Source organism: Moschus berezovskii, chromosome 3, assembly GCF_049115385.1.
Source record: "Moschus berezovskii isolate FMDL1 chromosome 3, NW_MosBer_1.0, whole genome shotgun sequence".
NCBI classification, from domain to species: Eukaryota; Metazoa; Chordata; class Mammalia; order Artiodactyla; family Moschidae; genus Moschus; species Moschus berezovskii.
The window spans coordinates 58,650,035-58,668,535 of record NC_142462.1 but is presented as its reverse complement, the minus strand read 5'-3'; the positions used below and the strand labels follow the sequence as shown (position 1 = coordinate 58,668,535).

The window sequence follows — 18,501 nt, the reverse complement described above, 5'->3', positions numbered from 1 at the left end:
ATGGGATCACAAAGAGCTGGACACCACTGAGCTACTAACACACACATGTTAATGACAGCAGGCTAACACACACACAAGACAATTTTCACTCTTCAAATTTTGTAATTGCAGCATTTTCTTCTCCCTGCGTTTGCCTCCCCTTTGACTAAGATGCTGGTAAAAATACCAGTAGTGACAGGGAAAATGAAGTGAGGGCTAGAGGATTTCACAAACTGAACACTGAGCATTGAAACAATGATTTATGGACTCAGTTATAGATTCAAATTTTGAATATTCAATTAAATTTTATTCAAAAGGCTCTGTGTCTATCTTGGTTTTCAGAAAATACAAACGCTTCTTGCTGAATACCTTTCTTTATTAAAATTCAAAGTATTTTCCTTTAGACTTGATTTGATATTGAATATATTTAATGATTTATTTCTACTTTATGTGAATGAGGGGGAAATCATTGAGAAACAAAGTATTTCTTATGTGATGAAATTATAACATTTCAGTTAAGCTGCTGCTGCTGCTGCTGCGTCACTTCAGTCGTGTCCGACTCTGTGTGACCCCACAGACAGAAGCCCACCAGTGTCCCCCGTCCCTGGGATTCTCCAGGCAAGAACACTGGAGTGGGTTGCCATTTCCTTCTCCAATGTGTGAAAGTGAAAAGTGAAAATGAAGTCACTCAGTCGTGTCCGACCCTTAGCGACCCCATGGACTGCAGCCTACCAGGCTCCTAAGCAGCTTTACGTAATTCAGATTTTCCATTAATATTGCTTTTTAAAATATAACTTCCCCTAATAAATATTAATGTGTTGAATATTACATGTTATAAAGCTGTAAGCTTACTGAAAAATATTTTTACCTTAAACATATGAAAACAGTAAAAGTTTCAAAATATATACTGCAATTTCTTAACATCTTTCTCCCAAAATTATATGTATGGATTGTCCTAACAAGTCTAAGGCAATTAAGGCAATGATTTATGCAACTTTTCTGGTAACTTGACCATATCTTAACTTGACCATAACTTATCCAGAGCCATCAGGATAACATGATTAAAAAAGTAAAATAGAACAGTTTGGTCTGAAATACCTTTTTAACACTATTAAATTCTAAAGAATTTTAATGCCTCACAACAGAATCATTTCTAAATTTTAAAGTTCAGAGTACAAATTAGGCAACTTCTACCTTAAAAAAAAAATCACAATTTATATATTAAATTTAAAAATCTTCACTATTCTCAGAGAAATTACTTTTGACTTTATTTTTAAACAAAATGTATTTCTCCCAACTGAATACTGAGTAGATTTTGACTTTTTATTTAGGAATAAATTTCTTACAAAATGAAAGTTTCACTTTCTCTCTCTTTCCCAGTTTCTTTCTGGGGCATTAGCCAGTCACTAACTTATACTCTGCTATCAAAAGAAAAGGTAACTAGAGGACACATCTGGGCCCAAGTAAATATTTCACTAGTTTCACCAGCTCTAACAAATGCCCCCAAGGGAATAGCCAATCAGTAAATCACCGGAGTGAGTCTACAACAGGTATGTGAAAATGACATTATTACCTACTCCTAGAAATGCAATTATCTACACAAAGCAATCACAATTCCCAATTCTAAAAAGTGCCAAAAAACCTTAAGAATTTCCAAACACAAGGGCTAGGGGCCTGCCACTATCCAGGAGCTGCCCCAAGTCCCCCACAACTTTCCTTCTGTTCATTCCTTTCACTAGAACCTTCCAGATGACTATCTGAGCCCACAGAGTATCTTCTTTCCACACAAAAACAAGCTGTTTTAATTCATGCTTTCATGAACACTAAATTATTCGTGGTCAACTCCCATGTAAATGTGTGCTTTCATTTGGAACTTTACCAAGAGTCATTCACTATTTCAGAGAAATCACTTTACACATGGCAAATCTGTTCCCTGTATCCCAGTCAATGACACGGCAAGCCTGGATCAGGATTCTTTTGCAATGACTGCGTTCATGGCAATGTCATGAGAATAGGTGGGAACACCCATCCAATTTATCTTGTCTTCCAATATAGTCATGCAGCAGTTATATATGGAAATGAATAATATTTTACTATAAATTACTTTCCTGTCACTTTATATCACAATTAGGGCAATGTATTGGCTATTTTTAACATAGCCTACTTATATATGCAATTTAGCATACACTTCATTGCAACAAAGTAAAAGGGGAATACAAAGTATTTCATGAAAAATGAAAAACTGGGTCTGATAGATATGCAAACCCTGACCTAGAATATCATCTAAGGCTCCTTGCAGCTCCAGCACCCTTTGATTCTATGAAAAACTTACAGTTCGGCAAACCCTGATCATTAACAAGCCTTTACCTCTGCAAAAGTTTGAAAGTATTGCAATTAAGTTAAAAAGAGAAATACATGTGGTTGCTAAGGTAACACATACAAACACAAACTCCACTAAATACTCCAACATGGGTGTAAGCAGAGGGAAATGCCTCAGTGCTGATGCCTTTTACAGGTAACAGAGAGGGACAGGGGGCTTCCCCGTTGGCTCAGTAGTAAAGAACCTGCCTGCAATGCAGGGGACACACATTCAAATCCCTGGGTCAAGAATATCCCATGGAGGAGGAAACAGCAACCCAGTCCAGTATTCTTGCCTGGGAAATCCCATGGACAGAGGAGCCTAGTGGGCTACCATCCATGGGGTCACAGAAGAGTCGGACACGATTGAGAGACTGAGCACGAGAGAGGGAGACAGAAGTATCTAAAGGAGAACTGAAGCCTTCACATCCCTTTGGTCTCAAGAAGCTGCACAACTGGTCTCACAGGTGACTGTTACCTTATTCTCTCCTTGGGCTGAAAGTCACAGCCTTGAGTGATAAACTGCCTTAGCATTTCTCCCTTGAAGTTCATTCAAGAAAATACACACTGGCAAACAATGCAAGACTCCTGAGAGTCCCATGGACTGCAAGGAGATCAACCCAGTCAATCCTAAATGAAATCAACCCTGAATAGTCACTGGAAGGACTGATGTTGAAGCTCCAATCCTTTGGCCACCTGATGTGAAGAGCTTACTCACTGGAAAAGACCCTGATGCTGGGAAAGATTGAAGGCAGAAGGAGAAAGGGACGACATAGAATGAGACAGTTGCTCTGCACCACTGACTCAATGAACATGAGTTTGAGCAAGCTCTGGGAGATGATGAAGGACAGGGGAGCCTGACGTGCTGCAGTCCACGGGGTTGCAAAGAGTTGGATGTGACTTAGCGACTGAACAACAACAAAACAATGCAAATGTTCCAAATGTGGAACAGGATGGAAGCCTCTCACTACCAAACTGTGCACAGGTTTACTTAGCAAATTTTATCATCAAAAATCAACACCCTCAACTCATCACTGGCATGAAGTTGACTATAAACACAATCCATTTTTTTCTGAGACCATCATTCTCTGTCATCAGATTGAAGAATCATTATTATCCCCAGAAAAGCAATTTCCAGGCTGTGAAAATGACTTAAGTCATTACTTCAGGAACTATTGCCCCTTTCCCCACACAACTGGATTCTCAGCACATGCACCGTCTCCATTACGTCTAACCACTCACCGCTCTTACCCCACCATATTAGCACCCACATGGGGGAACACTGCTTTTACATTCCACAAAGCTTCACATGTTAAACTCCCAAAGTTTAAGGAACTATCTCCTGGTGAAAAATATACATCCATACTTTCTGTATAATAAATATATCCCTCTTGATTAAATGACCAAGGATCAGGAAACACCTGCTTACATACAAAGTATTAAATATAAAACAGAAAAAAAAAAAACCTCATTTGGCTTACAAACCTAATCTTGGGAATAACCAATTAGAACATTCTACATCAAGAAAATTTAAAAACTTTTAAGAAAACAAAACTTTGTTGAGGTATTCTAACATAATGGAAGATGATTCTTTGCAAATTATGAAAAGTTAAAAATTACTATAAGATCAGAGGAAAAAAGTAAAAAAAACTATTTAAAGATACATATGAATATATAAAGATTTAGTTTTTAACTCAAGAGTTTCTGAAAATAAGAAATAATTTATAGCTTACATAGGAAGAAAAAACCCTCTGCTACCAGCAATTTCTTTTATAAATGATTTGCTTAATTTTTCCTCACTGGCCTCACATACATGTAGGATACCAAGCTACCAATTTCCTGAGAATTTATGTCTTTAATCAAAGAAATATGGGAAATATAAAATGATTTCAGAAGCTACAGAGTTTTAACTCTCAAGTTTCTCAAATCAGACAGTTTAGAATCATTCTCTTTCAATGTCCATCCGACCTGAGGGTTTGTTAGGGCTTATCAAGGTTATGGGTTGGTATTCGGAAGAGGGGCGTATTTTAACCTGATGTAACATTTTAAAGCTACATGACTCAAAACTTAAGAAGCAGCAGCTTTGCCATTGGCCATCTAAGAAAAGAAAATGACACAGAAATTGGACTTAGCCCTAGAAGGTTCTTACCCGCAGGGCCTCGATGACAAGATCTCTGGCCTCCAGCTCCCCTTCCATGACACTGAGGAGCATCCGAAGCTCTGATTTACTGAGGGTATCCACATCAAACTCTTTTTTCTGTAACACAAATTTTAAAAAATGAAAAAGATTCATAAAGGTATGCAATGGATCACATTTATCCCAATGGCTCAACAAACCCAGGGGAACACTGGGGACCCATTCAACAGCAGACAATGTAGGTTCTGACCGTCTACAAGAAGGGGTTTCCCTGGCAGCTCAGACAGTAAAGAATTTGCCTGCAATGTAGGAACAGCTGGGTTTGAGCCCTGAGTCAGGAAGATCCCCTGGAAAGGGAATGGCTACCCACTCCAATATTCTTGCCTGGAGAATTCCATGGACAGAGGAGCCTGGTGGGCTATGATTGAGCAACTAACACTTTCACTTTTCATGAGGAGAGATAAAAACCACACAGACGATAGTCCACGTCTCTCCACTAACAAGATCTATTTTCCCAGCCTGACTGCCCACCTGGCTTCAGGATCTCTTCAAATTATACCACACAAATTTTAAGTCCCTGGAGTCCAAATCAAAACAGGCCCAGTCTGTGTTGGGGAGAAGTTACGAGGGTAGCAAAGAAAGCATGACTGTATTCCTAGAAGGGCCCCAACATAAAGGCTCCTGGGAGGTTATTATAAATTCCAGGACATCCAATAATAACAGGTCATGTTTATAGAACACTCTGCTGCAAAGGCCACCAGCTAGCAGCCTACAGCCAAATCTGGCTCACAGATGTGTGTTACTTGGGCCACAAAGTGTTTTGTTTTCTCCAGTCAGCACTAAGAAAATCTCAAGATGTCACCAAAAAATCCAGATCACTGGCTTCTCCAAACTGAGATGACCGGTAACCCCAGATTCACATTTCCACAGAGGAATAAGTTACAGAGTCAAGTAGCAGCTGCCCCTTTAGAAGGAACATGCTCTTTGCTACCCCCACAACCACACATGTTCACACACACACACACACACACACACTCATGCATGCAGGCAATATGATTTACGAGGCCAGGCCTGCTACCTCATGGAGTCATCTGGGCTGCTGGTTAGGTGTTTCTGAAGGCCCCGCTATATGGTTATCAAATGCTTTCTTACACAATGCCTCTGACTTCCTGCCATTCCGTAAGTCCAGCTTGATAGGGAGCTGAGGCTGAAGTGAGTGAGTCTTCTTCCAGAGACCAGTTATCCCAGGAGGCGATGGCACCATGGCCCTGGGGGGTCATAATCCTCAGCCACTGCCTATGCAGCCCCGTGCTCTTCTCCACCTTTCCTCCTTGATGACTGCATCCCACTGACACACCATGGCTTCCCATTCTTTTGTTGCCAACTCTGCCCTCTTTCCTCACAGCAGCTTTTACAGGCAGGTCTCCTGACAGCCATCTCACAGACGAAGCTGAGAGAGGATGGGTTAGCATGCTGACCGCTGGGCCTGGGTGAGTCCACAGCCCCAGCGCCCTCCAAACATGCAGCCCACTGCTCCCTCCCGTCACGACTCATTTGACAAACCCAGTCACCATCCAAAGAACTCGTGAAGAAACAGATCTAACCTGTTAGATCTCTATCATCCCCTCTATTTTTCAAATTAGAAAACCACAACTCAGGAGTCAGATAACGTACCCAGATCACACAACCAAGAAATGGCAAAACTGCATCCAAGTACTGTGATTTGTCTGCACCCTTTGCCAGCATGGTGCCAACAGTCTAGAGACGCAAACAGTGCTATTCTATCAATGAGCCAATGAGAACTAGTCTAGCAACTGTGTATCTGACACCATACTATCATTGTGATGACAAACAAGTAAATACAGCAAAGCCTATAAATGACTCCAGGGACTTCCAAACAGGTATGACCAGAATTGGTCACTTGTCAGTTGCAAAAGAACCTTCTGGATGGAGATAATGGTATAAAGGGGAACAGAGACCAGAGCTAACTGGTTCTTTGAATAAGATTTTTACAGGATCGTACCCTTACAATTGTTTCTTTTTGCACATACATTCAACAAAGCAGTTATTTGGAAAGGTAGGGGCTAAGGTGGGAAAAAGAGGAAAGAAAACCTGTAGCAAGCCTACAGGATGGGTAGTTCTGGGTGACCGCTGCTTGGAAGATTAACTTAGAGATGTTCACTGTGAAAAATAAAATCCAATATATTAGAGCTCAGATTCTGCTCCCATTACTTAGTGGTGTCACTTAAGCTTTATAACCCAGTTATGCTCAAAATTCAAGCAAAAGAATCACCTGGAGACTTTGTTAACACAGACTGCTGGGCTTCATCCTTGCAGTGTGATTCAAGAAGTCTGAGGTGGGGCTGTGAATTTGCCTTTCTATGTGCTCCTGCTCCTGCTGGTGGCTTTGGTCCATGGACTACATTTGGAGAAGCATTCTGTAACTTATCTGAGTCTGTTTTCTCATCGGAGTAACAGGAATCCCAACACCTATCCCACAAATTCTTGCGAGGATTAAACAGCAATGTATCGAAGACACGCACCCCCACGTTCACAGCAGCACTATTCACAATAGCTAAGACATGGAAACAACCTAAATGTCCACTGACAGATGAGCGGATAAAGAAGATATGGTACTCATGTATACAATGGAATATTACTCAGCCATCGAACAGAATGAAATAATACCATCTGTAGCAACATGGACACAACCAGATTATTATACTAAGTGAAATCAGTTATACTAAGAGAAAGACAAATACCATACGAGATCACTTACACATGGAATCTGATATATGACACAAATGAAACTATCTACAAAACAGAAACAGATTCGCAGGCTTACAAAACGGACTTTGAGGTTGCCAAGAGAGAATGGGTTCAGGGAAAGATGGAGTGGGAGTTTGGGATTAGCAGATGTAAACTATTACATATAGAATAGATAAACAACAAGGTCCTACTGTATAGCAGAGAGAACTATATTCAATATCCTATGAAAAAGTACAATCAGTTCAGTTCAGTCTCTCAGTCATGTACCATAGGAAAGAATATAAGAACAATTGTATACATATGTATGCAATATGCTTACATATTGTGCATATATATATACACATATAGGCTTCCCTGGTGACTCAGATGGTTAAGAATTTGCCTGCAATGCAGAAGACCTGGGTTCAATCTCTGGGTCAGGAGGGAAGATCCCCTGGAGGAGGAAAAGGCAACCTGGAGAATCGCCATGGACAGAGGAGCCTGGCAAGCTACAGTCCATGGGGCTGCAAGGAGTTGAACACGACTGAGTGGCTAACACATATATGTGTGTGTGTGTGTGTATGTATAACAGAATCACTTTGCTGTACAGTAGAAATTAACTAAACTTCAATTTAAAAAAAGAATGCATCAGTGAAGTAAGTGCTAAATAAAGGCAGGTGATTGTTATTATTATTAAAGTTGAGAGCTCCCAGATGTTTTAAAAGGGAGGAGTGGGATATTGGCTATGAGCCTGTTTCTTTGAAAATCTACCAGCCCAAGTCCAATAAACTCAGCTAGTTGACTATGATGAGAGACAGACTAGTTTATCCTGGTTTTTCCCACTGAGATGGGAAAGTAAGCTGCAATTCTTATGTGCTTTAGAGGGTAATATTTTATTAATGCTGCTGGTGGTTCTAAAGATTTTAATTAATTGTATATTTTATTGTCCTTGTTTCCCCGAAGCTTCATAATCAAAGCACTCCACTTTAAAAACTAATAAATTATGAAAGACTTTGCCACAATTTGATTCACATTAGAGTCAGAAGAGCTTGCCCTGGTTCCATCAACATCATCGCAACATGTGACCTGCACCCAACACGTCTACTCTTTTTAATGTATTTTTTTTTACCATGGATAAAAAGGAAAAGTCATTAAAGAAACAATGTTACAAGGATTCTTGCTAAACAATACATTGTTACAGAGAATGTTAAAAAAAAAAAAATCTGTCTTAATTTATCAAGTGATGCATTATGTTAAACATAGTGCATCTATCTGCCTGCTTCTCTGTCCTCTGCCTATCACCCTTGCTTCCAAACTGAAGGCACTTCTAATTTGTGGCCTTCAACAACAAAGATATTATAAGAATATTCCCAAATGGTCATTCTCCAATACTTGATGTTTTCACCTCCTAAACTGGCAAAACAAGAGTAAAAGAAAGTATATGAAATTATGTTATAGGTCTTAGACTGGGTATTTCACAAATAAATTCAAAGAATTTTGGTATTTTTTTGAAAAATAAAGCCCAGAACCAAAAAAAAATCTCATTAAAAACTCTATTATTGTCTCATATGAAGTGTCATTTATCTGACCTGACACATTTATAGTACAAAAGTACTTAGATACAGAAAAAGCAATTATTAAAGTCTCTTGGTTTAAGAGTAAAATAATCATTTAAAATTGTACTTTAAACTACTTTGAGGTGTGATTGACATAAAAAAATGCTGTACATATTTAATACATACAATTTGATGAGTCTGAAGATAAGTAAACATCCATGAAACCTTCACCACAATCTATGCCATAAACAAATCTATCACCTACAAAAGTTTCCTGTCATCCTCTTTACTATTTTTTTTGTGATAAATCATGTAATATTTGAAAAAACTAACTTGAAAACCTAATTTTCAAAAGATACAAGACAGGATAGATCTAAATGCCACACTCACATAAAAAAATCAGGATCTACATAAAGGTCCCTAAGCAAATATGATACCCATGCCCTTGCCACCCAAAAACCAGAGCAGACATGTTCAGAGACTAAACTTGATTACTTACCACTGCAATAGCTTTTCCCAATTAACAGGGAAAAATTCAAATCTCATTTTTTTTTAATGATGGCAAGGCAGACAGAAAAGGAAGAAAAAAATCTGGTAGATTTCAACTCCACAGGCCACTCTCCTGCCTACCATGTTTAATGTTTGCCAGAAAAAGGACTCTAGGAAAGCACTTCTTAACACCTAGTTTAGAAAATCTGGCACAGACAGCCTAAACTAATCTGGAGTCTGGTCATCAGATAGAAAGATTTCTTTGGAACATATATGCATGGAAAAGGAGACACAACCTCAAACTCTTACTGTTCAACACAAAAGCCTGCAACACCTTAATTTATCTGGGGCAGGTGTAGGACAGCATTCTCCTGAATATTCTCCTACAAGCTTCCAAAGAAAAAGGAAAAAGGAGAAAAATGACAAAACAGAAGCTGGCAGAACTGTCATCTTAAATTGCCAGAACTGAAGAACACTGGCCAATACCAAGGTTCCTCCACTACCACTCTTCCCACACTCTTCCTGAAAGAAAAAAATTTAAATACTTTGTTTACACAGGAAATTCAAACTTGGTCGTTTAGTCAAGTCCTACTCTTTACTACCCATTGGACTGTAACTCGCCAGGCTCCTCTGTCCATGGGGAGTCTCCAGGCAAAAATACTGGAGTGGGTTGCCATTCCCTTCTCCAGGGGATCTTCCCAACCCAGGGATGGGGGTGGAATCCGCATCTCCTGTGTCTCTTGCATTGCAGGCAGATTCTCAACCCACTGAGCCACAAAAGGACCAGAAGACCCTTTAGGAATTAATGGGGTCAGCATATTGACAGGTACCAAAAGAGCCTTTAGAAGTTATGACTATGAGCTGCAGTGGCAGAAGTACCCCTTAGATCTTTGCCCACATGCATCAGCTATGGTGATAATCTAGTGACCAGATACAAAGCCAAACATGCACTCTGGCTCTTCTCAAATACCAAGAGCATCTCCATTTCAAATCTAGTGGGCTGTGCCTACATTTGATCAATGAATTTACAAGGGAGGGAGGAGGGGTGTCTGAGAAAGCAGATGGATTGAAAGAACGTTACCTCATCTCTTTGGATCTCAGGTTTCTCGGTGGTAAAATGAGAAAGCTGTACTAAGTGATCTCTGAAATCTCTTCCAGCCCCCAAACGTCCTCATTTCACATACCATCAGAGTAACTGGATTATTGGGCTGAGGAAATTTAGGTCATTCCCTGAAGCCTTTGAGAAATATTTGAAGAAAAACTGATTTTCATCTCTTCGCTTAGAAGGTACAGAAATATGTTTTCCTCCCAGTTTAATAGTGGGCTTCCCTTGTGGCTCAGCTGGTAAAGAATCTGCCCGCAATGTGGGAGACCTGGGTTCGATCCCTAGATTGGGAAGATCCCCTGGAGAAGGGGAAGACTACCCACTCCAGTATTCTGGCCTGGAGAATTCCATGGACTCTATAGTCCATGGGCTCGCAAAGAGTCAGGCATGATTGAGTGATCTTCGCTTTCACTTTCACTAATAATTAATAATGCATTTAGAACTTTTTGTGTAAGCAAGATTTACGCCTTGGGAATGAATTTAAAAGGTTGTAAAGAAGAGGAAAGCAATGAAACTCATATTGAGACTTCAAGGAAAAATATCAAAATTTGAAAACTATCATTAACATGGAAAAATTAAATCCAGGTACAAAGAACATTTACACGCTTTTTAAAATGTGTGGCCAATTATAAGGATTTTCATAATGAAAAGTACATGTGTTCATGGTCTAAAACTGTATCTCTGCAGTTATGTCTTGCTTTGAGATTATTCCTTCTGATTTCTTTCTACAGGGAGGTAAGAGTACTCCTGACCAGAGTTGCACACTTCTGATCTTGTTCTTTCTAGTCCTCCTTTCTCCTCTAATTTACCTAAAGCCCATTTTCTTCAGGGTATGGCTCAAATCTCCCTTTCCTAGGTCTTTTCAGACTCAGAAGTCTCTCACTCTCAATTCAGTCTTAAGAGTCTGTTCTGTTAGTTTATTTACAAGTAATCATGCCCTGCTTCGTGTGTGTCTTCACTGTTTTATACTTACTTATCCATATTAACTCTCCATTTTCTCACCTCTACTAGATGTGTCAGGACAGCAAGAGCAATTGAATGATTTTACCTAACATACGTGCCTCCCACTTTTGGTACGAAAATGCCTCTTTTGCTCAGTATAGAAACGCAAAGCATGTAAAATGACACGTTAACAGATACACCAATCTTACTAAGACACAACGTGATGACCCACTCTAGGGGCAATTAAGTAACTGATAGGTCATTTTCATTCATTTTTCAAAAAGTATTTACAGTAACCTAAAGTAGGGCAACTTGGCATGAGCCTTTAAAGCCATGCTGAGAATTTGGGCTCAGCTCTCCATGGCCATGCACCTCAAATCAACCATGCTGCCGGGGGTATGCCATGCAAGACAAGCGACTCCATGTATTACAAGGAAGTCAAGCCAACAAGTAAACAGACTGTCAGGAAGGAAACCTGGTAATGGATGTAATTAATTTTAAGTAGGAGAAAAGAGGAATGAAAAGCACAAATATGGCTCAGCCCGGGCGGCAGCATTTCATAATTAAGGACGGTTACCTCCTTTCCCTTCTCCCCTTTCACAACTCCTCTGACCTCCATTTTAACTCTGGAAAAGAAGTACCACATCTCAGATAAAACAAACATCTATTTCCATCATAACTCATTTTTTTTCAATATTAAAAACACCTCACATGGGACATGGATCATTTTCACATGTCAGCTGGCACCCAGATCCAGTAACTATGCTTTGTCAAGCTTAGAATGCAAGGAAGACTATCCCTTTGATTATCTGTAGGTGGCACATGTCAGCATGCTGATTTTCAAGTGAAGAGCTAAGACATGGACAACTAAATGAACTTTTTTACAGTGACAAAGCCCTTCTGTAGAAGAACTCAGGCCTTTGGCATCACCTTGTTGCCTTTTCAATGAAATATAAAAATGTCAGAATCAAATCATTTGCAAACAAGTATCCATTCCACATGGCAATGTTAACTTGGCTCCACTGCACTTACTATAAGAACATTTTAAATTCATGTTCAACGTATTTGGTTATTTATTAACAATTTATTTCAAGAGAATAACTTTTTTCCTCCTGCACTGGCAGGTGGGTTCTTTACCACTAGTGCCACCAAGGAAGCCCCCATTTTTTTTCTAAAATCGAGATTTATACATAGATGGGACCACACTGTGCACAGCATTAATAATATGATGCTGTTATTTTTGTGCAAGTTATTTTAACAAAGTAAAATTTTTAAAATCCTCTGCTATCAATGTCATCATCATCTCTCTTGTAACTGTTCTCCATTTCTTTACCTAATCGTCAAAGACAAGTTTCCTTTTCCACATAATATAAGTCCTGCAAACAAGCTCCAACAGAGAATACAACCAAGTGTATTCAAAGAAAAGCCGCCTTCTAAAGCAATGCTCAGATGTGCTTAGGTGGTAAAGTATGCAGGGGAAGAAGGGAGAGAAACTGGCACCATCCTCTCTGGGCACATTCAAATTTGAATTCTAATCCCACATTTGTGGACATCTGCAGACAATTCCAAATGTCCTTCCTGCCCAATCTTTCCTTCTATTCCCTTTTCCTGTTTCCAAGCTTTCCAGCATCTCTCTTGACCCCTTCTCAACCATCCTCCCCCTCCACACACCCTAGTGGGTAATTTGGCCTTGACTCTATTATTAGAAGAATTCAGGATGGGAGGGGTGCAGTTTCCATCCCTCCACCACCACATCCCCAGCCTCAATCATTGTTCTGATGAGGGAAAATCTAAAGGGAAAACTAACCATGTTGGAAATTTAATTTAAAAAAAAAATCTGTAAAGCAGCTGAAATATCATTGAGAAAAGCAGTTTAGAAGGGAACGATATAAAATGAAAACCAACAACCACAAGAATCAGAAGAAGAAACAAGAAGAGATCTATAACATCTATAATTACTACAAATCACAGGCCAATGGCTTCATTACAATCTGGTAACACATGAAGTAAAATTTCTAGTTAGCCCATCAACATTAAGGATTATGACCCAGGCTCTTGATGAATGTTCACTTTCTTTATTCAATAAATATTGGTGGAATATCTATCATGTACCACATAGTCATGTACAGATGTGAGAGTTGGACCATAAAGAATGCTGAGTGCTGAAGAAATGATGCTTTCAAATTGTGGTGCTGGAGAAGACTCTTGAGGATCCCTTGGGCAGCAGAGAGATCAAACCAGTCAGTCTTAAAGGAAATCAACCCTGAATATTCATTCATTGGAAGGACTGATGCTGAAGTTCTACCTGATGCTAAGAGCCAACTCACTGGAAAAGACACTGATGCTGGGAAAGACTGAAGGCAGGAGGAGAAGGGGACGACAGAGGATGAGATGGTTGGATGGCATCACCGACTCGATGGACATGAGTATGAGCAAACTCTAGGAGACAGGGAAGGACAGAGAAGCCTGGTGTGCTTCAGTCCACAGGGTCACAAAGAGACAAAACTGAGTGACGGAACAACAGCAACAATCTACCATGTGCCTGGAACTGAACTAAGAAACCTCTGCTTTCACAAAATCCACACTGCTCTTCTTGAGGACGGAGGCTGCTCTCGCCCAGTGAGAGCCTTGCTGTCCATATGATCAACAGCAGATATCTGTACATGGCTAAGTACTAAGCCTGTGAAACATTTCTCACCTCATAAAGTTATGTGAAGCACAAGAGGATAAGACCAAGTGGGAATCTAGGCATGGATTCAATCATAGAAGAGGACAAACATTTTTCTCTTAACTAAGTTACTCCTGTGAGAAATATAACAATGATGACAACAATAATGAAGTCCAACAAACAGATGCAAATAGAAATATACAACCTTTTCAAAAAGAAACAAAGCAGCATCATGATAAAATCACGCATATTCTTACTTGGGGAATATTTTCACACATTTTTTCCAACTTCTAAGTGGTTTTTCTAAAGCACATAGTTGAGAGTGAAACCTCTCTGCTCCTCTTTGTCCCAGGCCTCCTCTCAAGGAATCCTGGAAACCAGTCATACTTGCCCACTGCTACCTGCAGTCTTCCTGTCCAAGTCCTCCATCATTCTGTGGAATGCTTCCAGATCTTTCCACCAGGAATCCTCCCTGTGACTCTTTCCCCAGGTGCTTGCCGCAGTTCTTTTTTGTGCCTCTCATGACCCCACAGTCTTTGATTTGATTCCCTGGTGCCTGTGAGTTTCTACCACTGCAATGTTTTACTTTAGAACGGCAAAGATGTTACAATATCTCCATCTCTGTATGTGTTTGGTAATGTGTGTTAAATCCAGAAAATCTGTTACCTAAATTACCTTGAGATTCTCAAAACTCTATAGCTGCCACATAACTATTATTTTTAAAGAAAGCTTAGCAAAATTGGCTTTAAAAAGTTCTTTCTATTGGGTTTATATTCAATATTGTCACCTAGGAACACAATTTTCAAGGTGCTAGCTGTTAATTTGTTTAACATCACTATTGTACATTCTTAACAAAATCATTGTCCAAGTTTTTTCTTGTCACTGTCACCATGACAACAAAATTTTGTATATTACCTGCTCCAGAAAAGCCTAGAAGAACAAGAATGTTGGTCCAATTCCCAAACATAGCTCTAAAAAGATCTTTTACTCTTAAATTCTTTGGTGACAATTAAAGGCAGGAAGATTTCTGTCTTCCATGCTGCCTTATCCATTAGGAGTTAGTTTCAAAGTAGAAATAGCAATAGAATTGAAGAGTCATCACATTTGGCTAAGATGCTGAAAACAATCCAGGTCTCCAGCATGGTTCACAGCAAACATTATTAATATGATCCTACTGAAAAATGTAGTTGTTACCTTAGCCTTATACTTCGGATGCTTTCAGGATTTAAACAGCTAAGAACAAGGACCACAACTAAATTTAAAACACTCCACTGAAAATCATATTAAGCTGAAAACTATAAATTAAACTTGTCTCTAAGCAACAATCTAAATAGTCAAAACTTAATGAAAACATTCACTTTCAAAAATAGCCTACCGCTTTGGGTCTCTGTTGGCTCATTACTGCCAAATATACATGTAAAATGCATAATATGTAAACCGACTTGAAATAAATTTCAAAAATTCTAAAAAGAATTAGCCACTAAAATAATTAAGTCCTCAGTTGCCATAAACCTCAAATGCATAATCATGCCTTTAAATTTTAATCATTAGACTAGAGGCAATTATAATGACAAATACTCTTTAACCTAGCTTTTCTTTAATTAAAAAATCAGTCTATAGATCAAGAGGCAGCTATAGGCAGATTGTACATTACTTCAAAGATAAATGTCCAGTTTACCACATATGAAGTCATCATTAATATTTCACTAAATACCAAACATTTAAAAAATATTAGATTAAGAATTCTTATTGCACCTCCTCAGAACCCTATGGGAGTCTATGGAAATAACAAAGGAGTTTCACTTACACAGGTTTTTCAAGGGTATTCTAGTTAAAATATCAGACTCCTGAAAATTTAAACAGCAGAAAGGGAACATTGACCTTCCTAACACAAAAATCTGCTTGTGTCTAAAGCTCTGTTTGTAATCTCACCAAATAAAATGATTTGATAACTACTATTTGGTAGTAGGAAGCTACTGACCATAACTCAGCTGTTTTTGGTTTTGGTTTAACTATTTGATGATTAAAATACTGAGTGTATAGAAAGAAACCCATTTTAAGTCAATTAAGCAAACAAATTCAACCTTTCTGGGAAACAAGAAACACACCTCTTTCTTTTCCCTCACTCCCCTCCCCTTACCATCTCTTGGGGATGAAGGTACCCAGTCATTTCAACTTCTCAGAGAGGTTTGTTGTCTTAATAGCTAGCTTCTTTATAGTACCTTACACAGGGGAACTGATTTCCTGCATCACAAGTAGGTAGGTTTCATATGAAATCTTAAGACATTTTCTACATAAACTCATGTACACCCGGGGTGGATTCATGTCAATGTATGGCAAAACCAACCAATATAATATTGTAAAATAATTAGCCTCCAATAAAAAATAAGAAAAATAAAACATTAAAACAAAAGAATGAGCCATCAATTTCCCTAAAAGTTTCAAATCAAAACTTGCCAGTTTCACAAGTGGAAAACAGCAGCCCTCCGCCTCATCCTCTCCCCGTTTCTCTTTTCCTTCCCAGGCTCAGCTCTTCACGTGGCCAAGTAGCTTTCCTCCACATCTCTACTTCACCTCTCCAGAAAGCCATATCTCCAAACAGAAGGGTAGGAAGTTAAAGCAGCCCTGGATATTCACACCTGGCCATGCCCTCCGCTACTCCTTCACCGACACTGCTCAGGTCACGGGTGGGAAAAACGCCAGGGCGTCCAAGCTTGGCTCATGGGATCCCGCCAAGGTTGGAAGACGCTCCCAGAGCTGCCTTTCTTTGCAGATCCTTGCAGCTCCTCCTGAGCTGTTTCCCAAACCCCCAAAACATTTTCACGCAGGTATTGTGCGACTGGCCTTCCCCTAAGGTAGCGGCTGGAAACTAACCGATGAGCCTCTGTGCAGCGGGAATTCTGGGGGTGAAAGGAGGGACCAGCAATAGATGGAAGCTCATTTGGCTTCTAGCTCCCAGCGAAGAACAATGTGTTGATACCAGGTGCTGCGCCTCAAACCCGTCGGGGTCTTGGGAAGGAGGAGGACATCTCGCCCGCCTCAACCACAACCATCACCAATTGATGGGGCAGCAGGCAGCTAGGACCCAAGTGCCCGCGCTCAGCGGCAGCAGCGCCCACAGCTGGGCATGGGGCCGCTCCCAAGTGGCCTCAGGCACGGAAATACACCACACACATACACACACACACAACACACACACACACACAACACACACACACAATGGGCATCCCGACACCGGATCGGCGCCGACCCACCTCCCCCACGCAGCTTTCCGGGTCCGCGGAGGGGTGCCAGGCACCACCGAGACACGCGTCCACAACCACGCGAGCAGCCAGAGGCGAACAATAGGGGGTCAAGTTCGCCAGGAAACACACCCCTGCCCGCGCCCCTGGCCAAACCCGACCGCGGCAGAGGGGGCGCGTGCCGGGGCCGCACAGGACGCACGCGTGGAGCCCGGAGAACCGGGCGGACCAGGGTGGCTACCCGCGAGGCGCGCAGAGGACAAACGAGATCCCCAGACCAGGGGACCGCCTCCCCCGGGCCTCCGGGGATGAGGCGACCCCGTGGAGGGGGCGCTCCGAGGAGGGGGCACCGGGAAGCGCCCGGGAGTGCGGGGCGCCCAGCCCGTCATGGCGTGCCCACCCTGGGACCTCGATTACCGCCGCCTCCGCCGGGGCCCCGGCCGCGTCCTCCGGGGCGCGGGAGAAGTCGGGCTCGCAGCTCGCGCCGTCCGTCGCCATCTTCCTGCTTTAGCGGATCCGAAGGCGAGCTCGGAGCGGCGGCTCCAGGTTCAGCCCTCCCGGCGCGGGCGGCGCTTAACCCGCGGCGGTCCGGGGACGCGGGCGCTCGCAGCCGGGCCGCAGCCGCCGCCGCCGCGCTCCCTCCGCCCCTAGCCACCGCCCCCGCCGCCTTAACCCGCTGCGCGCCGGCTCGCCGCCCGGTCCCCGCCCCGCGTGCGCCCAGCGCCGGGCCGGCAGCCAGCCGCCTGCTCGTCGAGGTACGAGAACTGGGCACATGCCCAGGCCGGGTTAAGGCCCCGAGCGCAAATAGGAGAATCAAAGCCACAGGGCGAGGTGAAGGAAAAGAAAGAGCCCAGGCCCTGATTCTCCTGACACGGCCCCACGGAGGTGGCGGTGCAGACATACGGATTAAACGTCCGGCCTCCCGAATCCGAATTCTCTATTAGAACAAGGAAGGTCCTTCTCTTCAGTTCCCTCAAGCCCACGTCTAGAAATCACATAAGGCACCCTTTTCATTTTTTCTTTAAAAAAAATTTTTTTTCCCCAACACTGCCGCCAGGACGTTTTTACTCATTTGGTTTATATGCCTGCTTTTGTTTGAATCTCATTCTCCAAAACCATCAAATTCCTGATCAGAATGTCTGCTGCTACCGTTTATTGCGTTACCGGGCCCCTCAACAGTACCTTTCTATACAATCTCTTTCCAAAAAGGTGAAAGCAGGCTAACCAAGAAATGTTGTGTCATTGCTTGTAAAAGACAGCTCTCTACTCTTAAGAGA

At 41.5% G+C, this 18,501-nt stretch overlaps 1 protein-coding gene across 1 annotated transcript in view; it reads right to left on the bottom strand.

Annotated features, from left to right (window-relative positions):
• Positions 1–17,857, bottom strand: part of CTTNBP2 (cortactin binding protein 2) — a 169,820-nt gene extending 151,963 nt beyond the window's left edge. Inside the window, 2 exon segments of the mRNA XM_055420804.2 lie at positions 4,487–4,594; positions 17,642–17,857. Of these exon segments, the coding sequence (XP_055276779.2) occupies positions 4,487–4,594; positions 17,642–17,722 (189 nt within the window). The 5' untranslated portion in view covers positions 17,723–17,857.
• Between the last annotated feature and the right edge of the window lie 644 nt (positions 17,858–18,501).